This window comes from Mesoplodon bidens, assembly GCF_964165515.1.
Source record: "Mesoplodon bidens genome assembly, chromosome: 2".
NCBI lineage: Eukaryota > Metazoa > Chordata > Mammalia > Artiodactyla > Ziphiidae > Mesoplodon > Mesoplodon bidens.
Window position 1 is genome coordinate 5,830,558 of NC_138177.1, and position 27,851 is coordinate 5,858,408.

The 27,851-nt window shown below is 37.4% G+C and overlaps 2 protein-coding genes across 4 annotated transcripts in view; one reads left to right on the forward strand and one right to left on the reverse strand.

Annotated features, from left to right (window-relative positions):
- The window catches only part of CRB1 (crumbs cell polarity complex component 1), a 247,740-nt gene extending 228,950 nt beyond the window's left edge, over positions 1 to 18,790 (reverse strand). For both annotated transcript variants that reach the window (XM_081221243.1, XM_081221241.1), the window contains exon 1: positions 18,143 to 18,790. In XM_081221243.1, coding sequence (XP_081077369.1) covers positions 18,143 to 18,221 — 79 coding nt within the window. In that variant the 5' untranslated portion in view covers positions 18,222 to 18,790. The remainder of the gene's footprint in view (positions 1 to 18,142) is intronic.
- A 173-nt stretch (positions 18,791 to 18,963) lies between these two features.
- The window catches only part of ZBTB41 (zinc finger and BTB domain containing 41), a 42,950-nt gene continuing 34,062 nt past the window's right edge, over positions 18,964 to 27,851 (forward strand). Inside the window, exons 1-2 of one of the 2 annotated variants that reach the window (XM_081224981.1) lie at positions 18,964 to 19,040; positions 19,670 to 20,909. In XM_081224981.1, coding sequence (XP_081081107.1) covers positions 19,787 to 20,909 — 1,123 coding nt within the window. In that variant the 5' untranslated portion in view covers positions 18,964 to 19,040; positions 19,670 to 19,786. Of the gene's footprint in view, positions 19,058 to 19,669; positions 20,910 to 27,851 lie in introns of both variants that reach the window. The other variant, XM_081224980.1, reaches the window with a different exon arrangement.

A 27,851-nucleotide genomic window follows, 5' to 3' on the forward strand; every position in this document is an offset into this window, starting at 1 on the left:
AGCTTTTCTAGATCTACAGATTCTCCTCGTACTTTTAGGCCACTTTCAAAGGAAATGTTCTGAGAAGGTGGGAGAGAAAGCAGAAGAGCTGACTGGAGGCTCTTTTGTCCTTCCCTCATGGGGGCAAGACTGCGAATGGGCTGGACTCTCACTACAAGAGGTAAAGTGATGGAGGACATCAGAAATGGAAACCCAGACCCTGAGCTCATCTTCCCTTTGGTGTGAGGCCCCATCCCATGAATACATATTTATATGTAATATAGACAACTCAGTGAATTTGCTCTCAGCTTTAGGATCCTATTGCCATAGGACTGCCTAGCAAGTGCAGAGCTCATATGCATTTTGCAGTCAGCTCACAAAAGTTTTAAATATCATATTTGTATCATTTTATATCCAAGAAATATATTCAGAGACAAACAGCTGGAGGAAGGTTGAAGCATTTCCTCAAATGGATTCATGTCTTAATCACACATCTTCTAGTGGGGAAGTGTTACTGTCGCCTTGCATTTCCTGAAAGCCATTAAAGAATTTGAAAAATGAGATTGGGTATACAGATTAAAAGTTTTGAACTAAGAACCATAATTTTACTTTAAAATATTTGTGAAAAATATTGATGTCAAAATCCTTTGTAATTTTTTGTAACAGACTAAAACAAAACTGAAGGCTATTTTATGAGTTTATAAATGTATGATTTTAAAATGATAAGCCAGGAATTGTAATCTAACTATTCAGTACTTGCAATAACAGCTGAAACTTTTTATAAAAATATTTTATAAAGAAGCTATAATATCTCCTGCCTTTGTCTTGGTATGGGAACCATTTCTAAGTTGATGATATGTAGATTTTATAGTACCTCCTCTCTATAATGGAAAACAAAATCTAATTAATAGTAGCTAACGTTTATGTAACACTTAATAGTTTGTAAAACACTGCCACATATATCTTCTCATTTGATCCTCAAGACAATTTTATGGGCAATATTATTGTATCATTAGCTAATTTTTCTAGTCAAAATCTTTATCCTCCCAGAGGTTAAGTAACACTCCAAGTTTTCTCGATTAATCAATTACAGAACCAAGATCTGACCTACATCTTCTGACACTAGAGTACACGCTCTGTATATTTTACTGCTATCTTTTGCTTGGGTAAATTATCTTGATCAAGTTTTTTGATCAATATGGACTTTATCTTTCTCTGCAAAATACAGGCAGTATTTAATAGATTCTAAAGGATGTTTTCAGCCCTATATATCATTTTCTTTTGCATACTCTTGGCAGACATGAAAGTGGATATATATATATATTTTTTTACCTACAGGACCAACCATAAGGGAACTAGATATAATCAACCCCTTATCAGATAGAGTTAATTTGCCACATGGTGATTCTTTCCCAAGACTTAATCTAAACCTGATTACAATGTCTACCCTAATACCTATATCTGGTGAGGTCATAGAAAAATAGAAATAAAATGAAAAATTTGGATAACTATCATGAATGTTTCCTTTGGAAATTAACTTGGTGAAAAAAGAATTAAAAATCTTAAATTATTCTAACACTAATTCAGAATGCACCCCTATGTTCATAGCAGCACTATTCACAATTGCCAAAATATGGAAGCAACCTGTGTCCATCAACAGATGAATGGATAAAGAAGATGTGATATATGTATATACACAATGGAATACCACAGCCATAAAAAAGAATGAAATTTTGCCATTTGAAGCAACATGGATGGACCTAGAGATGATCATACTAAGTGAAGTAAGTCAGAAAGAGAAAGACAAATATCATATGATATCACTTATATGCGGAATCTAAAAATTACAACAAACTAGTAAATGTAACAAAAGAGTAGCAGACTCACAGATATAGAGAACAAACTAGCGGTTACCAGTGGGGAGAGGGAAGGGGGAAGGGGCAAGATAGGGGTAGGAGATAAAAAAAAAATTACTAAATATTCAACTATTAAGTATTCAGACAGTGGTTTGTACAAATTTACATTTCAATCTCAAGAAAGAGGGATTGAGAAGCATAGATCAAGAAACTATATTCAGGACTTCCCTCACGGTCCAGCGGTTAAGACTCCATGCTCCCAGTGCAGGGGGCATGGGTTCAATCCCTGGTTGAGGAACTACGATCCCACATGACCCACGGCACAAAAAAAATAAAATAAAATAAAAGAAGTTATATTCAGCATAGCTTTCTAAATAGTTCTCTAATTATATCTTTCATTCAGCTAATTTAATACAATAATTATAACAGTTCTCTGAATGGAGGAACACTGTGTAATATTGTACTATTGCAAGGTCAAAAAGCATGGGTTCAAGTCCTGATTTCTCCATTTTAGCTGAGTGACCTTGAGCAAATTGTTTAATGTTGTTGTGGTTCAGTTCCCTGAACTGTAAAACAGTACCTCTGTTAGAATGGAGAGAACTGAATGAATTAAATGGCTTAATACATACAAATCATTAAGTACTGCGCCAAGTATACCATGAGTGCTGCATAAGTGAAAGACAGTACTATTAATAACCATGTTATGTTGCTACCATTTCTATTACATCTGGGAAAAACTTTAATTTTGATATTCTACCTCCCACAGACCTTTGGTCATCTTCTAATCTAGGACATTTCATGAATTTTTTTTCCTCAAACATCGAATAAACTTCAAGGAAAGGGCCGTAAAGCAAACTTCTTTATTCTTTTCCTTAGAGGTAGGTGGCAAGTTTAAAGAGAGGTCAGCATAATCTAGGTTTCTGTCTGAGCAAAGAGGAAATTCTGGGAATCCAGGAAGTTTGTCAGTTTTTTTATACAAAATGTGTCATGCATATTCTTTACTGCCAAAGCATGTTACCAATCTCATAAAAATACTTTATAACTTATTTGACCTCAAGAAGAGTACACCATAGTACTCCTCCTGGTTACAAAAAGGGAAATAACACCTGGCATGAATTAAAATATTTTAAATCATTGACAACGGTAAAAGCAAGCTGCAAATTTTTACCCTGAGTAGAACAAGTTTTGCAATTAATTTTAAACTATGGGTAGAAATGATCTTTAAAGAAATGATGTTATAGAATTAAGCAAACATATCACTAGCCCAATAACATATTCAAAATTAATATAGAAAGGATATTTGGTGGCCTCATGGTAGGGTCACATCTGTTGAGAAAGGCTGTGGTCTGGTGTTGACTGAAGATCAAAAGATAGACAACATGGGTTTTTAAACCTTATAAAACTCCTTAACTGTTAATATGATTAAAGAGCTGCCTATATCAGAAAAACTCAAAACAGAGGCTTACGGGAGATAGATGTTCCTTCCCTCTCGTGTTCTGTCATCCTGGCTGCTTGAGCTCCAGCTGCTCTTCATGCCAGCACCGTGGGCAGTGGGAGAGGGTAAGTAGGAGTCATGTCACAGGTCACAGACTTTATTTCTTAAGGAGACCTCCTGGAAGTCTAGCCCAACACTTACACTTAACATCTCACTGCCCACTTGGTTATGTAGCTGTGCATCTCTGAGACGGCATGAGATGGGACAATGCAGTCTTTTCCTCTGAGTGGCAGTCTTGGTGTTCTGCTATGGGTAGGGAAGGAGAGGAGAGCTCTGGGGCAGACAATTAGAGTCTGAGCCACCATTCATCTAAGTCATAACTAAAGCAGTTCTATCAGTTCCAGGCAAGCAAAAGCCACAATATTTGATGGAGATCTTTGAGACATTAACCACAATGCAAAGTGCCTATCTTCAAGTGTCTAAAATAAAAATCAACACATTACTGTTTGGGTAGCAGGGGTTGGCACCGACACGTCTAACATAGCTATTAAACAGTGATTAAGTCTGGGCCGTGAAGTCAGGTCACCCAGGTTGAGCTGCAGTTCATACCAACTGTATGAACTTGGGTAAGTCACGTGACACCTGAGATTCCTCATCTGTGAAGCGGGGAAAATGTTACCTATTTGTTGAGGTTGTTGTGAGAATTAAATAAGTTAAAAATGGAAAGTTAATCAGTACAGAACTCTGCTGAGACCCAGTTGGTTGGTGTTCAATAAATATTGGCTGTTATTAAAATTTATATTTTATTAGTGTTATACTGAAGGCACACATTATCTAAAAGCCTTCATACTACATAAAGATATATAATGAAAACAAAAAATTCAATTAAATGTATATATTAGTTTTATGCTTATTAAATTTACATTTAATTTTAGATCACACATTATTACTGTGTATAGAGTCTAATAATCTATATTTCACAGAGAATTTTAAATAAATACATAGACTGCTGAAGAAAACAACGGCAAAAATTTCATAATAAGTAGGACTGTATTTCTCTTTATTATGAATTTTTAGCATACATTTTTTCAGTATTAATAACCAAGAAATTCATAAATAGTATCCAAAAGAGAGAATAAAAGAATACCCTTAGCTTAAAAATCATTTGATCCTAATTAAATCACAAGTATATTGTAGAAGAAAGCCCAGATTTCTATTAGTGAAATTCTATCTATTTAAAGTTTTATAAAATCTACTCAGCATTCTACATTAGTGTCTTGGAAATAATCAGCTCTCTGATATTATTTATAAAGTATACTCATTAAAGAAACTGTAGAAATCTTGATATACTGATGAATTGCACCCTCTAGTGGGAAAAAAATTTATCCATAAAATCTTAGTATGCTTCTGCAATGCAGGTTTAATGCATTAAAATGTGCTTTCACCTAAAAATTTTAATGTAATTATGTTTTATAACCTGCACTAATGTATATCTACCACTATTCATTTCCTCTGGGTCTCCAGAGAGTTGCTCTGAGTTTCAGAATCTATTGTGTAAACAGGCCATTAAATGCTGGGAAAGTAAAAGAGCTTTAAATGAAAAAATTAAAAAGAAAAAGTAAAAGATAAAATTGGACATGCACAGGCATAAATTGAATATTTTCTAAAAGAATATACTTTACTCTGTATTTCATGTAGAAATAGTTTAGATATATTATACCACATCATCAGGCAAGTGTTTCATTCTTCTTCAAAATATATATGATTTTTTCAATTGGAAAAATATGAATTACTGCTTGTCAAATTATTATTTTTCAGGAAGAACTGAAAGGCTGAGCACGTCTCTATGTTTTTCACTATAGTCTGAGAAGTATACAAGCTGACACCAACAGGATGTAAGAGGTATGTTTTGAAAACAGATCAGTTTGACTCCAAAACTGAACTCATCCCACAATATTCTATGCCAATCCTATGGTTACCGACCCCTTGCTCAATCTTCTTCTGCTTCTCATAAATCAACAGCACACTATCAAAATCAGGAGCAGGTATCACCTAAAACTGAGGTCCTTTCTTAGCTGTCATCTCTCCTTGAAATTCCTCCCTTCTTTGCTTTCCTTTCTCTGCTGCAATGTGACCTCAAAAATCCCTTCTATTTTCCCAATTCTTCTCTAGCCTTGCCTTACACACCATACACACCAGGCAAAATGAAAGCCTGATAATCCAACTTGAGTGCCTTCTATCCTAGCACGCTCATTAGAGGATTTCCAAACCTCTTCCTTGCAGATGGTCATACTAAGAAATACAATTTTCTCTCCATGCTGCCACTTTGCCAAACAAACATCTGCTGTCCTTGACAAATCAACTTAAAGCTTTCTCACAAAAGAAAGCAAACACAATTTTTATCTTTGTTACCTGAAGCTCTTACCGCCCAGGGCCTAATTCTGACACCCTCTGTCTCCCCTCTGCTCCTCTGGTCTTGTCTCTTATCAAAAACCCTTCTGGAACCAGCCTAGGCATTGAGCTGTCAAGTTAAGATTTGTTCTCACCCTTCTTGAATACCTTCCTCAACCTAATTCAATGTTTTAATGTTGCTGGTTCCAGGTTTAATTTCTACTTCTTCAAAGTTCTTTATTTACTCCACTTGTTTTACTTATTTATAAATATTTCTACTTTATTTTACTTGGTTCTTCTTTTCATCTCTTTAAAAATGTAACCCCCACTCCCTCAACTTTTAAAAATTTTTTAAATTGAAATAGACTTGATTTACAGTACTGTGTTAGTTTCAGGTATAAAGCACAGTGATTCAGTATTTTTGCAGATTATATTCCATTATAGGTTATTAGACAATAATGGGTAGAATTCTCTGTGCTACACTGTATATTCTTGTTGCTTACCTTTTTTTTTTTTTTTTTTTTTTTTTGCTGTACGCGGGCCTCTCACTGTTGTGGCCTCTCCCGTTGTGGAGCACAGGCTCCGGACACGCAGGCTCAGCGGCCACAGCTCACGGACCCAGCCGCTCCGCAGCATGTGGGATCTTCCCGGACCGGGGCACGAACCCGCGTCCCCTGCATCAGCAGGCGGACTCTCAACCACTGCGCCACCAGGGAAGCCCGCTTACCTTTTTTATATATAGTACTTTGTATCTGTTAATCCCATACCCCTAATTTGTCCCTCCCCGCTTCCCTTTTCCCTTTGGTAAGCATAGGTTTGTTTTCTATATCTGTGAGTCTGCTTCTGTTTTGTATATACTGTACATTCATTTGTATTAGGTTTCAGATTCCACATAGAAGTGGTATTATATATCAGTACTATTTGTCTTTCTCTGTCTGACATTTTACTAGTATTCTCTAGGTCCGTCCACGTTGTTGCAAATGGCAGTAGTTCATCCTTTTTATTCTGAATAATATTCCATTCTGTATGTATACCACCTCTCTTTAATCCACAATCATTTGTTGATGAGCATTTGGATTGCTTCCTTGTCTTGGCTATTGTAAACAGTGTTGCTATGAACACTGGGGTGCACATATCTTTTCCAATTAGTATTTTCATTTTTTTCTGGATATATATATCCAGGAGTGGGATTGCTGGATCATATGGTAACTCTACTTTTAGTTTTTTAAGGTACCTCCATACTGTTTTCCATAGTAGCTGCACCAATTTACATTCCCACCAACAGTGTAGGAGGATTGCATTTCCTCCACATCCTCTCCAACATTTGTTATTTGTAGATTTTTTGATGTTAGACATTCTGGCAGGTGTGAAGTGATACCTCATTATGGTTTTGATTTGCATTTCTCTAATAATTAGTGATGTTGAGCATCTTTTCCTGTGCCTGTGAGCCATCTGTATGTCTTCTCTGGAAAAATGTCTATTCAAGTTTTCTTGATTGGATTGTTTGTTATTGAGTTGTATGGGCTGTTTGTATATTTTGGAAATTAACCCCTTGTCGGTTGCTTCATTTGCAAATATTTTTTCCTCTTCCATAGGTTGTCTTTTTGTTTTGTTGATGGTTTCCTTTGCTGTGCAAAAGCTTTTAAGTTTAATTAGGTCCCACTTGTTTATTTTTGCTTTTATTTCTTTTGCCTTAGGAGACTGATCCAAGAAAATATTGCTGTGGTTTATGTCAAAGAGTGTTTCCCCTATGTTTTCTTCTAAGAGTTTTATAGTTTCATGTTTTACAGTTAGGTCTGTAAACCATTTTGAGTTTATGTTTGTATATGGTGTCAAGGAATGTTCTAAAAGATCTATATTTTTTACTCCTCTCCCCCACATTTTGTGTTTTTATGTCATATTTTACATCTTCATGCTTATCACTTTACTGTTTATTGTACTTATAGTTGCTTTCACAACTTTATTTTGTTTTGTAATTTATATACTGGCTTATTTAAGTGATCTTCAATCCTTACTATATATTTGCCTTTCCTGTTGGGATTTTCCTTTTCCTACAGATTTTTGCTTCTTTTCCATTTAGAGGAGACCCCAAATAGCCAAAGCAATCTTGAGAAGGAACAAAGCTGGAGGCATCACACTTCCTGATTTCAAACTATACTACAAAGCTATAGTAATCAAAACAGCGTGGCACTGGCATGAAAACAGACACATTGATTAATGGAATAGAATCAAGAGCCCAGAAATAATCCTGTGCATATAAGGTCAATTAATTTTTGACAAATGAGCAAGATATATAATAGGGGGAAGATAGATAGTCTCTTCAATAAAGATGTTGGGAAAGCCACATACAAAAGAATGAAACTGGACTCCTCTCTTATGCCATACACAAAAATCAACTCAAAATAGATTAAAGACTTAAACGTAAGACCTGAGACCACAAAACATCTAGAAGAAAACAGGTGGTAAGCTCCTCGACATTGGTATTAGCAATGATTTTTTGGATTTAACAACAAAAGCAAAAACTAGCAAGTGGAACTACATCAAATAAAAGGCTTCTGCACAGCAAAGGAAACTATTAGCAAACTGAAAAGGCAACCTTCAGAATAGGAAAAAATATTTGCAAACCACATACCTAGTAAGGAGTTAATATCCAGGGCTTCCCTGGTGGCGCAGTGGTTAAGAATCCACCTGCCAATGCAGGGGACACAGGTCCAAGCCCTGGTCCGGGAAGATCCCACATGCTGTGGAGCAACTAAGCCTGTGCGCCACAACTACTGAGCCTGTGTTCTAGAACCCACAAGCCACATCTACTAAACCCATGTGCCACAACTACCAAAGCCCATGTGCCTAGAGCCCGTGCTCCACAACAAGAGAAACCACGGCAGTGAGAAGCCTGTGCACCTCAATGAAGAGTAGCCCCCACTCACCACAACTAGAGAAAGCCCGTGCACAGCAATGAAGACCCAACATAGCCAAAAATAAATTTTAAAATAAAAATGGGCAAAGGACCTACATAGACAATTTTTCAAAGAAGTCATACAAATGGCCAACAAGTACATGAAAAGTTGCTCAACATCACTAATCCTCAGGGAAACAGAAATCAAAAGCACAATATGTCACTTCTCATTCATTAGGATGTTTATTATCAAAAAGACAAGATAACAAGTGTTGGTGAGGATGTGGAGAAGAGGAAATCCTTGTACACTGTTAGTGGAAATGTAAACTGGTACACCACTATCAAAAACAGTATGGCGGTTCCTCAAGAAATTAAAAATGGAATCATTATCTCAAAGAGTTATATGCACTCCCATGTTTATTACAGTATTATTCACAATAGCCAAAATATGGAAACAACCTAAGTGTCTGTAGACGGATGAATGGATAAAGAAAATGAGATATATATACATATTATCCAGCCTTAAAAAAAAAGAGAAGGAATCCTGCCTTTGAAACCTGGAGGCATTAGGCTAAGTGAATAAGCCAGACAGATACAAAGACAAATATGAATACTACTTGTTACCACTTATATGTGGAATCAAAAAACAAAAAAGTCAAACTCATAGAAACAGTAGAAAAGCAGTTGCCAGGGGCTGGGAAGTAGGGGAAATAGGGAGAGTGATAAAAGGGCACAAACTTTCAGTTATCAGATGAATAAGGTCTGAGGATCTAATGCATAACATGGTGACTATAACTAATAACATTGTATTGTATAATTGAAATTTGTTCAAAGAGTAGAACTTAAATGTTCTCACTAAAAAAAAAAAGTAAATATGTGAGGTGATGGTGTGTTAATTAATTTGATAATGTATGAACTTACAACATATATGTATGTCAAATCATCACATTGTACACTTTAAATATCTTACAATTTTATTGCCAATTATACCTCAATAAATTTGAAAAAAAATGTTTTTCTCTAGGTAGCGGAGAAGTCCCTGAGACTACATTAAGTTTTATAGTCATTGTGTTCTCATAAGGTGAAAAAGCTTTCTTATTCCTTGCCCAGCATATGTGACATGCTCTGACTTTGGAATCTAAAGTCTAAGGGGCTGTAAGTACAATGACATTACCTGACACCTTTTCTTTATGGTACTTTAAAAAGATATTTTTTCCTCATTATAAAAATACATGTTTATAATAGAAAAGTTGAAATTCTTTTATAAAAAATTGCAGAAAAGGAAATCTTATGTCACCCCACAACCTAGAGAGAATTCCTATTAATATTTTCGTGCAATGTTTTCCAATCTTTACTCAGTATATTTTTTTATACATATGACAATACCATATGAACAAAAAGTACTCTTTTACACATAAAAATGCTTATGTAAGCATTTTCTATGCTATTACAGTTACAAAAATGAATATATCATTTTTATTGAGTGATCAGCTCGTGCTTTGTGACCACCTAGAGGAATGGGATAGGGAGGGTGGGAGGGAGGGAGACGCAAGAGGGAAGAGATATTGGGATATATGTATATGTATAGCTGATTCACTTTGTTATAAAGCAGAAACTAACACACCATTGTAAAGCAATTATACTCCAATAAAGATGTTAAAAAAGGAAAAAAAAAAAAACTACATTGAGCCACCACTTCACTTCCATTAAGATGGCTGTGACAAAAAAAGACAGACAATAAGGCAAGGATGTGGAGAAACTGGAATTCACAATCCTCATACATTGCTGTTGGGTACATACAATGAGGCAGTCACTATATATATATATATATATATATATATATATATATATATATATATATATATATATATATATATATATATATATATTTCATATAATATAAAGTCTACCCTTTTTTTAAATTTAATTTAATTTTTGGCTGCCTTGGGTCTCTGTTGCTGAGTGTGGGCTTTCTCTAGTTGCGGCAAGTGGGGGCTACTCTTGGTTGCGGTGCGCGGGCTTCTCATTGCAGTGGCTTCTCTTGTTGCGGAGCACGGGCTGTAGGGTGTGCGGGCTCAGTAGTTGTGGCACGCAGGCTCAGTAGTTGTGGCTCGGGGGCTCTAGAGCACAGGCTCAGTAGTTGTGGCACACAGGCTTAGTTGCCCTGCGGCACGTGGGATCTTCCCGGACCAGGGCTCAAACCCGTGTCACCTGCATTGGCAGGCGGGTTCTCAACCACTGCGCCACCAGGGAAGTCCCAAAGTTTACCTTTTTAAAGCATACAATTCAGTGGTTTTTGGTGTATCCACAAAGTTGCACATTACCACAATCTAATTTTAGAATAGTTTCATTACCCCAAAAGAAACCTGTACCCACCAGCACTCATTCCCCTACTCCCTTTTTCTATAGACCCTTACAACTAATCTACTTTGTGTTTGTGAATTTCGCTATCCATTTCATATAACTGGAATCACACAATATGTGGTCATTTATGTTTCACATCTTTCACTTAGCACAGTTTTTCAAGATTCATCCATGCTGTATTATGTATCAGTACTTTAATCCCTTTCATGGCAGAATAATATTAAATTGTATGAATATACCAGATTTTGTTTATCTGTTCATCAGCTGATGGACATTTGGGTTTTTTCCACCTTTTGGTTAAAATGAATAATACTGCCATAAACATCTGTTTACAAGTTTTTGTGTGAACATGTTTTCAGTTCTCTTGGGTATATACCTAGGAGTGGAACTGCTGGGTCATATGGTAACCTGTGTGTTTAACTTTTTGAGAAACTGACAAAATATTTTCCAAAGTAGGTGCCCCATTTTATGTTTCCACCAGCAGTGTATGAGGATTCCAACTTCTCCACAGCCTTGACAATGGTTATTATCTTTTTAATTATGACCATCTTAGTTGGTGTGAAGTGGTAGGTACGTACTTGTGGTTTTGATTTGCATTTCTATACAGACTATGATGTTGAGCAACTTTTCATGTGTTTATTGGCCTTTATATATCTTCTCGGGAGAAATGTCTATTCAAATCCAATGTCCATTTTAAAAACTGGGTTATTTTATTTTTTTTTACTCATAAGATTTAAAAATATATTCTGGATACTAGAACCTCATCAAATTTATCATATTCAAATACTTTCTCCCATTTTCAGGTTGTCTTTTCACTTTCCTGATAGTGTCCTTTCCTTTTGGTACTTTTACAAGATGGAGGGCTTGAATGTCACTTTCCAACCATGCTTTTCTTACTTTTTAAAAATCTCTATTGTTCCTTGCAGAAACTAACAGGTAGCCAGTCTTCAAAACTGAATTCCAGCCCAGCATCACAATGCAGAATTTTGAAGGGTGGACTTGAAGCTAAGACAATAACTTAATAAATGGCACATAGGAAGGTAAGAGTTCATTATCAATTATAAATTGTTGTTTTTTTTTACAACAACAAAAAAAAACTTTGATACCGTTGACCCTCTCTTTTAAGTGACTGTTTCCATTTCATTGATATCTGTTCTTTGTTGTTTCCAGCCTTATAACCTCTTTGGAATTTGGTGTGGGGTGTGTGTGTGTGTGTGTGTGTGTGTGCTTTCTTAAAATGAATGCATAGGTCAAGGATTTTCAGTTTTTCTTCATTTCTAGTGTGAGCATTTAAAGTTAAAATTGCCCTCTAAACATGATTTTAGCTGTCACATTTGTTTTGATATATTTTTATTATTATTCAGTTCAAAATATTTTCTAAATTTTATTGAGATTATTTTCTTTTTCTTTGGGCTATTTACCTATGGGCTACCCATGTATTAATGAATTTCCAAACATTTGGGCTTTTCAAGTTATCTTTTTTTGTACTAATATGTATACATAATAATGTTATATAATTAGTATATAAAATATTATACAATAGTATACTTATCTTTTTATATAAGTAAATAAAATAGTACATATGTATACACATATGGATAGATAGAAATTTATAAGTATATATTATAAAATATCTAGATAATTTAGTACAGGCATACATGTTTGAAATTGTTTTATCTTCTGCATGGATTGCAAATTACATTATTATGATATGTCCTTCTATCTCAAATAACTCATTTATGTTAAAGTCTACTTTGTCTGATATTAATATACGTACATCAACCTACCTTTGGTTAGTATTTGCATAGTGCATCATTTTCCAAACATGTCCTTTTAACTTTGTCTGTAATAATCAAGTTTTTGTAGTAATCAAGTCTGTAGTAGCAAGTTTTTGTCATTTTTGTTCATTCAGTCTGTCAATGACTATCCTTTTAATGGAATAGTTTGGTCAATTTACAGTTAAGTAATTATTACATTTGGTTTTAAATCTACCATCTAATTATATTTTTCTATTTGTTTCAAATGCTCTGTTTCTTTTTCTCTCCTTTCTTTTCTTCATCTTGATTCTTCAGTGTTCAATTTCCCCACCTCTATTAGCCTATTTATTAAACATTTAATTTTGATTTTAGTAGTTACTCCAGAGGTTATAACAAACATCCTTGAGTTAATAAAGTTGTACATAAATTAGAAATTTTAACACATGCTGGACAGCACAGGGCCTTAGAAATTCTTAATTCAATATATTTTGTCTTCTATGTTATTATTTTGTTAATCCCACAGTTATTTTTATTATTATTTTCACAGTCAATTTGCATTTACTCATGTTATTCTTTACTCTTTCCTTCACTACATTGCTTCCATCTGTGATTTTTCCCTTTGTCCAAAAGTCTCCATTTGGAATTTCTGGAACTGTGAGTCTGCAGTTAGTGAATTCTCTCAAGACTGGCTTATTTCAACTACTTTTTATCTTGCTCTCATTTGAAGGATTTGTTCTAGCTCAGCAGTTACCTTTTTTGAGCATCATTAAGATATCATTAAGATGTCTTTTGGCTTCCTAGGCTTCCATTGGGAAGTCAGCTCTTGGTCTAATTTTGCTCCTCTAATGCCAATACTCTTTTTTTCCCTTTAAAAATTTTTTTCCTATCTCCAATTTTCAGCAGTTTTACTATGACATGCCCAATTTTACTTTTCTTTGAACTTATCCTGCTTGGAGTTCCTAGTATTTCTCGAATCTCTGGCTTGATGTCTCTCATCAAAGGGAAATTCTCAGCTATTATCTTTTAAAATACTGCCTCTTCCTCATTGTCATTCTCCTCTCCTGCTGCTGTGGTTCTATAAGATTTGTGTTTGGTGTTTTATGTGTTCTACATATTTCTTTTTCCTCTTTTCTGTATTACCCATTCCCGCATTCTCTGTGTTTTATTTTGGATATTTCTTCTGATTTATCTTTTAGTTCAATAGTTTCTCTTCAGCTCTTTCTAATCTTAGGTTAAACATATCCATTCTTAATTTTACCTATCATATTTTCCTGTTCTAGAATTTCTATTTCATTTCCATTTTCAATATTCTCTGTCAATTCCTTGAACATATTACTCATAGTTTATTTGTTGTTGTATTGGTCCAATAACTTCATTTTCTTGATCTCCTGTGGATCTGTTTTGTCTGTTTGTCTTTTACTTTTTTGGAAATATCCTCTGTGTGTGTGTGTTTGATTCAATGCTGGCTATTTTATATTAAAAATTAACAAGTTAAGAGTCTGGATGACATCACCTTAATCAAGACAGCATTTGGTTTTGCTCCTGGCAGGCAGAGGCTAAGAGAAGAAGCAATTCCTGACTGTCTTTCTCAAAGGAATAAAAATGTTAAGGCCTTCAGTGCTGTGATGGGTGGTCTATTTCTAGTACGTTCTTACTCATAGGTTAGGCCTTTCAGAGTCCCAGCTGAAAACATGGGGTGTTTATTAGGGCTCTTCTTTTCTCCAGGTCCTTAAGTTTCAATGTTTATCTCCCTGCCTCATGAGTCTGTCAAGGATCTACTCATTTTATCAGCTTCTCAGTTGCTTCTTTCCAGTCAGTAACTGCCTTTAGGGAGAAGCCCCTGCCTCCCAAAGCCAGATCACCTCTTTGAGCCTCTTTTTCTTGCAGACCAGGCCCTCACAATTCCTCACACATAACCCTGGTAGCTATGCCATGCATCCAAAACAGTAGCTTTTGTTAAAAAAACATTTTGTCCTAGCTGTTCACAGGAGGAGAATTGGTTCCAGCTACTTAATTCAACATTGCTGATACTGGAATTCCTCCATGCAAAAAAACTTTTAAGTTTATATGGTTGATTTAACAATTTTTTTCCCTTAACTGATTCTGAATTCTGATTCATGGTGAGAGAGACCTTCACCATTTTACTGTTATTTAGAAGTTTGTGTTTTGTTATAGTTCTTTTATGGTTTCAGCTTTTACATTTATATTTTTGATCCATTTGGGATTTATCTTGATTCACTGAGGTTATATACAACTTACTTTTATTTCTGATGCCCACGTCTTTATCTATCTTCATTTATTGGATATTCTATCTTTATGTCACAGACTTGAAATTTTACCTTTTTATATAGTAAATCAACCTGTGAATTTGAATCTCTGGAATTTCAATTTTTCTATTGTTTCATTGTATGTCCCTGTTCAAGTGTCTGTATGACATTCTTTTTTTTATGACTTTAAGATTGACTGTCATGCAATATTCTGCATGCATTTCAAGTAAATAATTTGATCAGTTATGATATATGTATACATTAGTGAAACCATCACTATAATCAAAATAATTAAAATTTTCTTGTGCCCTTTTTAAACTTATCACAAACTCTGATGCCATCCATTGTGACTAAGCAACAAAGTGTCATTTTAATCTGCAGTTTCTAGACATTTGATAAATGGAATCATGTAGAATATACTAATTTTGTCTCTTATTCAAGTTATTTTGAGACTCATCTATGTTGTTGTCTTTGGCATTAGTTTGTTCCTTCTTATTGTTAAGTGATAGTATTCTATATATTTGTTTATCCATTCACCTGTTGTTGGACATTTAGGTTGATCCCAATTTTGGGCTATCACAAGTAAAGCTGCTGTAAGATTTTGTATATAAGACTGTGTGGATGCTTTGGTTTCTCTTGAATAACGACAGAATGGCTAGGGCTTCCCTGGTGGCGCAGTGGTTAAGAATCTGCCTGCCAATGCAGGGGACACGGGTTCGAGCTCTGGTCCAGGAAGATCCCACATGCCACGGAGCAACTAAGCCTGAGCACCACAGCTACTGAGCCTGCGCTCTAGAGCCCGCGAGCCACAGCTACCGAGCCCGCATGCCACAACTACTGAAACCCACGTGCCTAGAGCCTGTGCTCTGCAACAAGCCAATGCAGTAAGAAGCCCACGCACCACAACGAAGAGTAGCCCCCGCTCACCACAACTAGATAAAGCCGCACACAGCAACAAAGACCCAACACAGCCAAAAATAAATAAATAAATAAATTTATTAAAAAAAAAATGGAAAGGTAGCTTGTATGATATGTGTAATTTTCTGAAATTGCTCAACTATTTTCTAAAGTGCTTGCATTCCAATAAGAAGTGAATGAGATTTCCAGTTGATCTGCATCTTTATCAACACTTGACACTGTCAGTCTTTATAAGTTTAGTTATGCTTATGGATGTATCTCACAGAGGTTTTAATTAGCATCTCCTTTAAGAAGCAATTTAAAGATAAGATCTTTCATGTACTTATCTTCTTCCATGAAGTGTCTGTTCTAATATTTTGCTCATTTTACGTATTTTTTTTCCTTCTCATTAGTTGCAAGAGTCCGTTTCATTTTGGGGGGCATATGTTTCTCAAATATCTTCCCCTAATCTTTGTCTTGCCTTTTGATTTTCTTAATTGGTTTTGAAAAACAGAAGTTTTTAATACTGATTAAGTCCAATACATTGATGTCTTTAAATCTACAGGCCAATTTGAGGACAACTGACATCTTTACAATATTGATTCTTCCAATCTATGAATATGACATATTTCTTCAATGTCTTCTTTAATTTCTCTGAGTTGGGTTTTAGGGGGAGTTCTCAGAAAACAATGGCCCACAGGCCAAAATCAGCTCATGGCTTGTTTTTTGTATGGTCCGTGAGATAAGAAAAACTTTTACATTTTAAAGAGTTGTCATAAAAATGAAGAGTAAAATGGAAAAGATACTACCTGTAGCTCACAAACTTAAAATATTTCATATCTGGTCCTTTACAGAAAAGTTTGTCAGCCCTGTTGTAGAGAATTGTGTATAGAGGTCTTGAACATAACTCATTAGATTCATTCCCAGGTATTTTATACCTCTGATGCCATCAAGTAACATCTTTTATGACTAAGTTTATTTAAAATGTTACATGCCTGGTACAGAGTGCTTGTTTAATGGATATTCAATAAATAAATGAAGAAAAACATTTTCATTTTCAGAAATAAATTTGTGAAACAGCCTGCTAAAGGATGCTGAATTAAGACCATGACAGATCAGCAAAAGGAAGACACAGGAAAGAGATTCTGAAGAGTGTAGATTTCCTTTCTGTCTTGGCTTTCCGCCTCTGTGCTTTCCTTTTGGGCCCCCCGCCCCACTGCTACTTCCTCTGACAAAGACTTCTGACACCTTAGGGACATGGATGTTGGTGCTATACTATCGAGGAAAACATAAAGGCATTATTTTTTCAATTTTCTTTTTTTTTTTTTTTTTTTGCGGTACGCGGGCCTCTCACTGTTGTGGCCTCTCCCGTTGCGGAGCACAGGCTCCGGACGTGCAGGCTCAGCGGCCATAGCTCACGGGCCCAGCTGCTCCGAGGCATGTGGGATCCTCCCGGACCGGGGCACGAAACCGTGTCCCCTGCATCGGCAGGCGGACTCTCAACCACTGCGCCACCAGGGAAGCCCTCAATTTTATTTTCTTACTGTTCATTGCTGGTGTATTAGCGAGGGTTCTCCAGAGAAAAAGAACCAACAGGCTAGATAGATAGAGGATAGACAGACAGATATTCTAAGGAACTGGCTTGCATGATTGATTCTGAGGGCTGATAAGTCTAAAATCCATAGGGCAGGACTGCAGGCTGGAAACCCGGGTAAGAGTTGCTGCCAGTCTTGAGTCCAAATACTTCAGGGAATCAGGCTGGAAACCCAGAGTTTCTATGCTGACGTCTCGAGGCGAATAGCTTCCTCGGTAAAGCTTAGCCTTTGCTCTAAGACGTTCAACTGATTGGATTAGGTCTAACAAAGATTCTCTCCTTGACCAAACTTTAATCAGGTGCCCCTAAACTCCCTTCTCAATTAGGCTCTGACTTTTGAACTTCTGTTATTTGTCTCTGAACTCCTCAATTTTAGCAAGGATCCTGCTAAGTCAGTTTAGCCAGAATCTCCCACCCTCAATATCTGACATCTGGTTCCTCCTCCTCCTCGAGCCCTCTCTGATCATCCCACTTGCCTCCCGCAAGAACCCTGTCAGGTCGGTTTAGCCAGAATCCGGCCCCCACTCCGCCCCCCTTACCCCTCATGTTTTCTCTTAGCCGTTTTCCGTTCACGGACATGCCAGCCACGCCCAGCCGGCTCCTGGGCTACAAATTCCCACCTTCTCTCGTCTGGAATTGAGCCCAATCTCTCTGACCTAGTACAAAACTCCGCTGTAGTAGAAGCCCTGAATAAAGTTTGCCTTACCGTTAACAAGTGTCAGCGATAACTTTTCTGTAACTCTTCCAGGGGACTCGGACATGGGTTCACCAACCTGGTCACCCATCCTATTTGGCTTCAGCCTCTGCCTTATTTTCCTCGTGTCTGTAAAATCACAGGACTAGGACCTCGCTACTAAACATGTGGTCCTCAGAGCAGCAATACCAGCACCACCTGCGACTGTGTTAGAAACGCACAATCTTGGCTCCAAAAGTTATCCTTGTGGACCTTTTTCTTTTCTTTTTGTTTCGGCTTTCTTTCCTGTCCTGCCAGCTGTATACTTGTATGTACATTTTCCAGTGTTTTCTGTGGACAATAAAAAGTTAAAAATGAATTCTAGGAGCAACTGCGTTAGCTGCGTCCGGCTGGGTTCTTCAGACGCAGGGCAGCGTTTGTGGAGACGGCTTCGCCCGCCGCTGAGGGGCTGCCGCAACCGGCCACAAGCCGTGAGGACACGGTCCGCTCGCGGCGTGAGGCCTCCGCCCACCCCTACGAAACTCCGCCTCATCTTCCCCTCCGCCGGTCCCCGCCTGGCTGCCCGCGAGACCCCGACTGGCTCAGTCACAGCGGCCACCGGACTGCCGCGAAAACCCGGACTAACGGACTCCTGAAGTCGCTGGGGTCGCCGCGGGGGTGGCGGAGGGCCCTCACGGAGCATGCGCAGGGAGGGTGCGCGCACATGCGCAGTGACGGCGGAGGGTCGCGCGCTGGGATGTCTGGCGGCCGCGAGGCTGCGCGCGCGGTTGACGTGCTCGGTGGCTGCGGCGGCGGCGGCGGCAGGGCGTCAAGAGGGGAAGGGCGGGCGGGGCCGGGGGCTGAACCCGGAAGTGGGTCGGCGCCAGAGCGAGCGCGCCCGGAGTGGAGCTCAGCGGCCGGGAGCCAACGGGTAGCCCTGGGTTCCCGGTAATGGACGCGTGGGGCGTCTGCGCGGGGAGCGGGTTGGCGGGCGGCGGGGGCGCCCTCGGCGGCGTGGTCTCCACCCCGCGGGGCCTGAGGAGGCTCTGCTCCGGCGGCCGTCCCCCGGGTGACCCGCTCTCCTCTCCGCGCCTCCCGGGGCCGTCCCGCCGGGCGCCTCCGGCATTTGGACGCTCGCCGGCCCCGAGGAGGTTCGCCTAGCCGCCCCTGGGAAGCGTATTAATGGGGGACGTGGGTTCCGCGGCCGCGACGGCCTGGTTGTCACTGTCCCCGCGCCCCTGCACCGCGAAGGTGGCTGCCTCGACCTGCACCCACGGCGGGCTCCGCGGAGCCTCCCCTTCTGCCCCCCTTTCCCCTACCCGTTTCGCGGATCGGGCCTGCAAGGTGTTCTCTGCCTCCTTTAAAATTCTTTTGTTGGCTGTGTTTTCTAACCCGGCCCTCCTTGTTCTCCGCCCTAAAATCTCAGCCACGAATGAGTGGAAGCGGTGACTTTATCATAATTTAGTTCTCGTTTAGGAAGGATTTGTTGGCAACGCCGCGAATGATTTAGGATGGCTTGGCCATGCAGTTATTTTTCATGGTTCTTAACTCTTTTCGCAGACCATGCAACCCTCGGGCACGCCCCTCCAGAAGCTGTGGTCCAAGACAATCTAGTTTTCCTTTATAAATCCCTCACGACACTTATGAAGTTTCTTGTTCTGATACCGTTGTACTGCAATGAAGAAAAGGAGAAAGGTTACTTCACATCTTGACGAGAAGATCCATCTAGGCTACCATAAAGATTCTTCGCAAGGAAATGTTGCAGTGGAGTGTGAGCAAGTAACCTACACGCATTCCACGGAAAGACCAGCTCCTGAAGCTCTTCGCTGTTATCAGGAACTTCCTCCCTCTCCGGATCAGAGAAAACTTCTGAGTTCTTTGCAGTACAATAAGAACTTGCTGAAGTATTTAAATGATGATAGGCAGAAGCAGCCGTCTTTCTGTGACTTACTTATCGTAGTAGAAGGAAAAGAATTTAGTGCGCACAAAGTCGTCGTTGCTGTTGGCAGTAGTTATTTTCATGCGTGTTTGAGCAAAAATCCAAGCACGGATGTTGTCACCCTGGATCACGTAACGCACTCCGTTTTTCAGCATTTGCTTGAATTTCTTTACACATCAGAATTTTTTGTGTACAAATATGAAATCCCACTTGTTTTAGAGGCTGCAAAATTCCTGGATATTATAGATGCAGTTAAGCTGCTAAATAACGAAAATGTTGCCACTTTTCAGTCTGAGCTAACTGAAAAATCATCACCAGAAGAAACACTAAGTGAGTTAACTGGAAGACTGTCAAGTAATCATCAGTGTAAATTCTGTAGTAGACATTTTTGTTATAAGAAGTCTTTAGAGAATCATTTGGCGAAAACCCATAGATCCCTTTTATTAGGGAAAAAGCATGGGTTAAAAATGCTGGAGAGAAGTTTTTCCGCAAGGAGATCGAAACGGAATCGGAAGTGCCCTGTTAAGTTTGATGACACCAGTGATGATGAACAAGAAAGTGGTGATGGGTCAGAGAATTTGAATCAAGACAGTTTTGATAAGGAAAAGTCAGATAGAAATGATTCTGAGGATCCCGGCAGTGAATGTAATGCTGAAGAGGATGAGCTAGAGGAGGAAATGTCAGATGAATACTCTGACATTGAAGAGCACAGTGAAAAGGATCCCAATGATGCAGAAGAGGAGCCTGAGGCTGGTGATTCTGTCCGAAGCATTCATGAGGGATTAACCCCTGTAGTCATTCAGAACAGTAACAAAAAAATATTGAAGTGTCCCAAATGCGATAAGACATTTGACCGCATAGGTAAGAAAAGAAAGCTTGTTTCCTGTCTCTAATAACTTACTTTTCATGGATAATTTAAAGGTGATAGTTGGAAACTAAACTTTGAAAGTAACTTTTAAAAAGAAAACTTAAGGAGGATATTGATTTTTGATACATATTTTATCCTGTTATAGGTTTGTTGTGATTCAGGAATTAAGTATTTATATTACCCTTTATTTTCTCTTCCTCATGTCCTGGCAGTAGGTGACAGATGATTTGTTCCTGTATTTAGTGTGAAAAATTCCAGAGTATCAATAATTACGAAGGTAGAGCTTTGATTTATATGATAATTTAATTTCATAGGTAACTGATATTTTTGAGTCATTATAGAAAATTGAATTAGGTTATATTAGATATAATTTAATAATTTGTATACTATTTCCCCTTGAGCATGGTAATATGTGAGTCATAAATACAGTCACTTTTCCAGTATCCAGTACTGTTTAGAATTGAGATGTTTCAGGTTAGTCTAATACATAGTTAGGAATAAAACTGTGCTAAATGTAGTTTCATTCTGTAGACAGAGACTTAAAGAAGTATCCTAATATTCTTGAGTTAAAATGAATAAATCAACTTTTTCTTTATTAAAAAAGCATATGTAGGAAATGTCTCTAACCTTAAGTTAAAAATTTATCAGTGAATATTTACTTTCAAGAGATCTAATATTTGCTAGTAAAATAATTTTTGGAGGTGTCTTATATGGACTTTCTAATGTGAACTTTTAAATTGCAGCAGTTCAGCTATTTACATATAAATCAAAGTTACGAAATTGGGAAATATATTCGACCGCATAGAATGATAAAAAGAAGAGATAGTTGTAATTTGACCTTGTAAAATTACTTATACAGTTTAATATATCCCAATGTGTCTTGAAGTGTTGAGTTACTTGTTATTGGCATAGGTGGAAATTGGTTACATTTGCATTTACATAGGCATTGGTAATTATTTGCTGTCAAAATATTCCGATAGTATAAACTATGGCATAGCAGTGGTAACCTCTTTTTGCTTTTTATTATGCCATTGAATATTTTTTTCTAAATCAGAATGCTTTTGACAATCCAATTTAATAATTATTTATTGCTATTTTTACTGTGTTTAAGTTTCTATACAAATGAATAAAACAACTTTTTTTTGAGGAGGTCAGTTGGAAGAGTGTGCGGATACGAGTAGCGTGTTAAACTCAGGTTGGTAAATGCTCCTGAAGAGCTATGAACAGATGCTGTGAGGGATATAGAGAAGAGAACAACATTTTTGGATTGAGATACCTGACAACATTTCATCTTTCCAGTTGATTCTCTTTTTTAGACTTTGTATTCTTCGCACATGCTTCCTGTATTACACCTTAATTTGACCTAATTTGACTTGAGGTGTGTGGGCAGGGGTCAGTTTGCAAATGGCATTGTAGGCCTCAAACTGTCCTATCGAGCACTAACTAGGCCTGTGAGATACGTTATGAGCAAGGGGTTCTGTGTTCAGGTAAGACGGGGATAACTATACTCATCTATCTGTATTAATGCTCTCCAATTCTTCAGTAAAGAAACCTGTTCATTTTACTTAACCTGGCATTTCCTCAAATAATTTTACCATTAGACACTTTTGGGGTTCTCCTTGGAAACTCCCAGGAAAGTAGAGTTCTGTGCACACTATTTGGGGAGAGAGTGCTCAAGGTCAAGGTCCTAATGTACTAAGAGGAAGGCATTTTGCAGCTTTTTTGACCAAATTCAGTTCAGATAATCAGATAATTGTGGGAATCAGTAGGGCACATTGTCAGCTTATTTCCAGCCTCCTTCCTGAATGTATTTTACATTATACCCCTCTTATTGAGCCCCTCTCTTGCTTAGCTTCATTGGGGCTTGCTGGCTTTTCCCCAGTACAGAGAAAGAGAGAGAGCAAGCAAGAGATTGAGATTGTGATTTTATCATATTGGTTACAAAGTATGAGCTGTGGTGATGTCAGGCTGCCTGCATTTTTGAATCCAGGTCTTATGTGAGTTGCTTAACCTGTGTGTGTACTTTTGTTTCCTCACAGATAGAGTGGGATGATACTAATGGTACCTTCTCATGGGGGTTACTATGAGGATTAAATGGGATAGTCCTTGTGAATCACTTAAAATATCGTGTGAAATTTAGGTGTGTAGGGAATGCTAGCTTCTCTTATTCATCATTAATGCAGTTTTTGAGTGTCTCTACTATGCCAAATAAATGTGAAATGATATATTCTCTGTCCTCAGGAATCTTAGAGGTTAATAAGTACGTGCACAAATACAATTATATTACAGTAAGATCATCTTATCAGGGCAAATACAGAGGCTTATAGGAATCAGGAAAGATTTCACGGAGCAGGTAGCATTTGAGCTCAGACCTAAAGAATAGGGAGGAACTTACAAGGCAGAAGGACCACAACTGCAAAGACATGAAGGTAGCTGTGTTCTGGAAATTGCTAAGGGCAGCGTGATTTCGGGGTGGGTAAGGAGGCATAATGAAAATAACAAGAGGTGAGGATTGACAAGTAAGCAGAGGTCAAGTTTTGAATGGTTTGTATGCAGTACAGAGGAGTTTTTATCTAGTAAGTGATAGAAAGTTGAGAAAACTTTGACAAAGGAAATGACGGCCATAGGAGTTTTAGAAAGATACTCTGGCTTCAGTGATGAGAAGGAAGTTGGAGGTGTTGCAGGCTTGGACTAGGAAGACGAGCAGCATTGGGAACGGGATGTGGGACGGGAGTAGATCAGAGGTGCCCCGAAAATAGGCTTCAGTGGACTGGTGATGGGTAGAGTGAAAAGAATATGCGGATGGAGAAGACCTGTGTTTCTTAGATGTCCTCCTTTATCATCCCTATCAGAAGTCCTCTTTATTCTTAAAATAAAACAGTTCAAGGGCTACTTTCCAGTAATCCTCATATCACCCACATTTCTGTCATAGGATTTTAATCCTTTCATAGGATTCCACCTAGAATTTTGGTTGTTATTTCCCTATATCATTAGATTGTGAGCTTGAAGGTTTTGTATGTTACTTTTGGTAGTATCCTTCATGATACCCCAGGTCATTTCAGATAATAAGTTTTCAGTAAGCTCTTGTTTAATTGAACTAAGGTGAAAGGTTGACTCTGACTTTGGACTTGTAAGAAGCCTTTAACTTGCTGTCTCAGAGTGGGTTTAGGAGAGAGAATTAATAGGCTCTGAGACCTTCTGCTGGAACCATTAGCTCCACAGAATGTAGTATGGTAATTTGATTCCAGCACTTTGGATCTTTTATCTTTTTTGAAGTGCTTAATAGTTGCTCAGAGTGAGATTCCTGATCCAGTTGTATTTTTTTTTCCTTAGGCTCCCAGCTGTCCTCCTCTCAGCCTATTCTCATGCAAATAAGAGTCCTTTGACCTTTCCCCCTTGTACCGAGAACCTAGCTGGTGAAAAGGCAAAAATGATGAGAAGATGACAGATGGGGGTGAGAGAAAAAATTTGGATAATTTATCTTTTTTGTCGTTCCTACTGGGAACTAAAATCTTTCCTTAGATTAAATTTAATCTTTTCTAGAGGTAGAAAATGTTTAAAAACTTAAAAAAAAAAATGTGACTGTGTAGACCATCCTGACAGATTCTGCTTGGTTCTGAATAGAAAAAAGTAATGACAGTAGCATAATTCTCTACTTTAATGTTAAATATTTTAGTTAAATATTCCTTAGGGCATGCCCAATGAATAAATTCAAGGTTAATTTAAGATTTGGCATATGAGATATAATGAGCAAATTTGGTGATGTTTCTCTTTGTAAAACCTCCATACGAAATCTGATAATAATTTTGCATGACCCATATGGAGTGAAGCCCAAGGTCAAGTTTTGTTATGTGAAAATATCTTTATTTTGTGTGTCCTGATTTGGGACACAATTCATACTGGGATTCCGTCAGAAAAATGCTGTGGATGAAATTTCTTAATATTATTTGTTTTCTGTTGGTGATTAAGAATGGTGGGGCATAGTTTAGTGTTCTGTGAAAGAATACTGAGGGTTTGGGTTTTTTTGATGGAAACTATTTGATAACTTTGAAGTGAACATTTGATTTATACATTATTATTGAATTCCCCCCACCCCATAAGAAAAGAAACAGATATATGTGTTGATTGTGTTTTATGCTGAGGAGAACCCCCACACATCCCTACCAATTGATTTAAGCATGGGATTTCTTTGGACATTTATCTGACTTTGGGGTTCAGCGTTCCCTCAGAAGTTGTGTCTCTTCTGTTGGTCAGAAATTCAAATCCATGCAGATAACAGGTCCTGCAATGCCTCTGTGCATTAAATTTGAATTAATAACATAACAAAAATGTTTTTTTACTTTAGAGGTTCTAAATGTTATAGTGAATTATTCAAATTTATGTATTTTCATTGGTCTCTTTGGACTTTGCTGAATTTATTTTAAAATGATTTTATTTTTTTCTTTTTGTTTTTTGGTTAAATCCTGTTAAGTCTACTGGTCTGTAGGCAAATGGAAGTTTAACAATCAAAAGTGGTTTTGCTTTTTAATTTAACTGCCACTTGATGGCTTTAATATTCAACTACATATAACTTAATTTTTATTTGCAAGCAAGAATTTCTTGACTACAAATAAATGGAAAATTCTACTAATTGATCTTTCCAGCAAAGGCATTTTCATAGAAAATAAAAGTTTTGGTTAAGATTTTTCTTATAATTAAAGATTTTTATTAAGTTGCTCTTCCTGTTCACTTGGGTGTAAAAAATCAGGAGACTTGAGCGGTAGGGGGTTGATAAGTTAGCCTTCAGTCCTGAGTCTGTGCTAAGCAGGCACAGTCAATCCCCAGGTAAGAATGGTCCTGTTCCAAAAATCACTTGTAACTTAGTCACTTAAAATCATACTGTGTACTCTTGATTCATTTCCATAATTTAAAAAGCAAGTTTATGAAAAATGTGAAAACTTTCACAATCAAGGAAAACTTTTTTTTTTTAATTCCATAAAATGACCCCTACCTTTGCCAAATTAGAGTTGTGGGTTATTAGTACATATTGATAATGTTTAGATTCTGTACCTTTTCTCATATCCAGTAGATGTGTAACAAATATTAAGGAATCCAATACAAGCATACCATATTATAATAGAGGAAGATTAAAATCAACTCAGAAAACATTTCCCCAAAGAAATTATGTTATAGAAGTATTGGTCTGGTTATACCCTGCAAAAAGTAATAAAAATCAGTGCTTTTCCAACTTTTTTGGGGGGGATGGTTCAAGGTCAGAAATACATATATTATTATGCTATATACATATGTATGTATATATATATATATGTGCTTATACATGCCCTGAAGCAAAATAATTGCTTGAATCTAGTGTGAATGCACTCTGATATTTTCTACTTAGTTCTGTTCCTTTTTTCCCCCCAGTGCTAATCATAACCCACAGAATTGATTTTATTGACACTAATGATTTTTAGTTTGTGAAACACTGATCTAAGCCATAATGTAGCTCAACTCTTGTTTTTGAGAACCTACTTGTTATTTGTGATGTCTGTGGAAAGATTTCGCCTTGGGACACACAAGCACGCCTCTCCCCCAGGCAAGCCCCATATTAGCTCTGATCCCTTGACCACAGCAGGGGAACTGGTGGTACTCCGGTGTGTATACATGTATCAATGCGGTCATGCCCCCGCAGTGGCAGAGGGCGAACTGAGGCGATACTAGGCGTTTTTAGCAATGGCCAGGGGACAAAGTCAAGTTCTTACAGTATTTTCAGAGAGCTGAAACTCCAGTTTGATCAGTTATAACATATTCATAAACCAGGTGTATGCATATTTATACTTGAGATATATCTATGTGCCCGTCCTGTGGCCAGTAATCCTAATAATAATAATAATGATGATGATGATGATTATGATGATGACTAATATTTACTAATGCTTACTGTGTGCTAGAATGTTTTAAGTGTTGTGTATATATTAATTTGTTTACTTCTCACAGCCCCATGAAGTGTTAATAACGCAGGTAGACAGAGGTTAAATTACTGGCTTGATTAAGATCACACAGCTAATTTAGTAGGTGCCCAAACACTGGCTGAGTTTCCTGACTACATGCATGTAAAAGTTGCATAGATCATCATCATATGGTCAGTACCTAAATACCTACTGGATTTTTATCATATTTGTTTTACTTTGCTTATGATTGTCATTCTTCCCCCCACCTTAAAGAAAATACCTTGGTTCCCTTTCCTCAGTATTCTTATGTAAGTGCAGTGCAGTTAATTTTTAGATAATATACTGTGTTTATTAAATATAATCATATTTAGATACATGTAATAAATTGATGAATGCATTTACTAAGTAGATGAATAATTTTGATTATCTTTTTTCCTCAGTGGCCTTCGAATATTTGGGGTTTTATCTAATCTCCATGATATATTTATGATTTATATATTTTTTAAAAGTGTATGGATGAAATGCTGTACTTTCACATTAGCTTTAGGCTGAAGAAAAATTTATACTTTTTGTTTTTCAGAACAAAGCAAAGCTAAGGTTTTCATTGAAAATTACTCTTCATATTGATAGTATTTTTTCTTATTTTCATTGCCTTTCACTCGGAAGCATCCTTAATTGAGATTTCTGTTTTAAGCTACTAGATGTGCACATTCACAACTTGATTACAGGTTAATAATAATGGCCAACATTAATTGATAGCTTATAATGGTTTGACACAGTTATAAGTGTTTTACGTGTATTAATTTATGTATTATTACAACAGTCCTCTGAGGTAAATCTATTATTCCTTTATTATTTTTTCAGATGAGGAAGATATGAGGCTTAGAAAGGTTACTTGTCCAAGGTCACATAGCCTGCAATTTAAAGAATTGGGATTCATATCCAGGTGGCTGGATCCAGGGTCTGTGCCCCTACCTATGATGCTGTTCTGCCTCTCTAATGTGG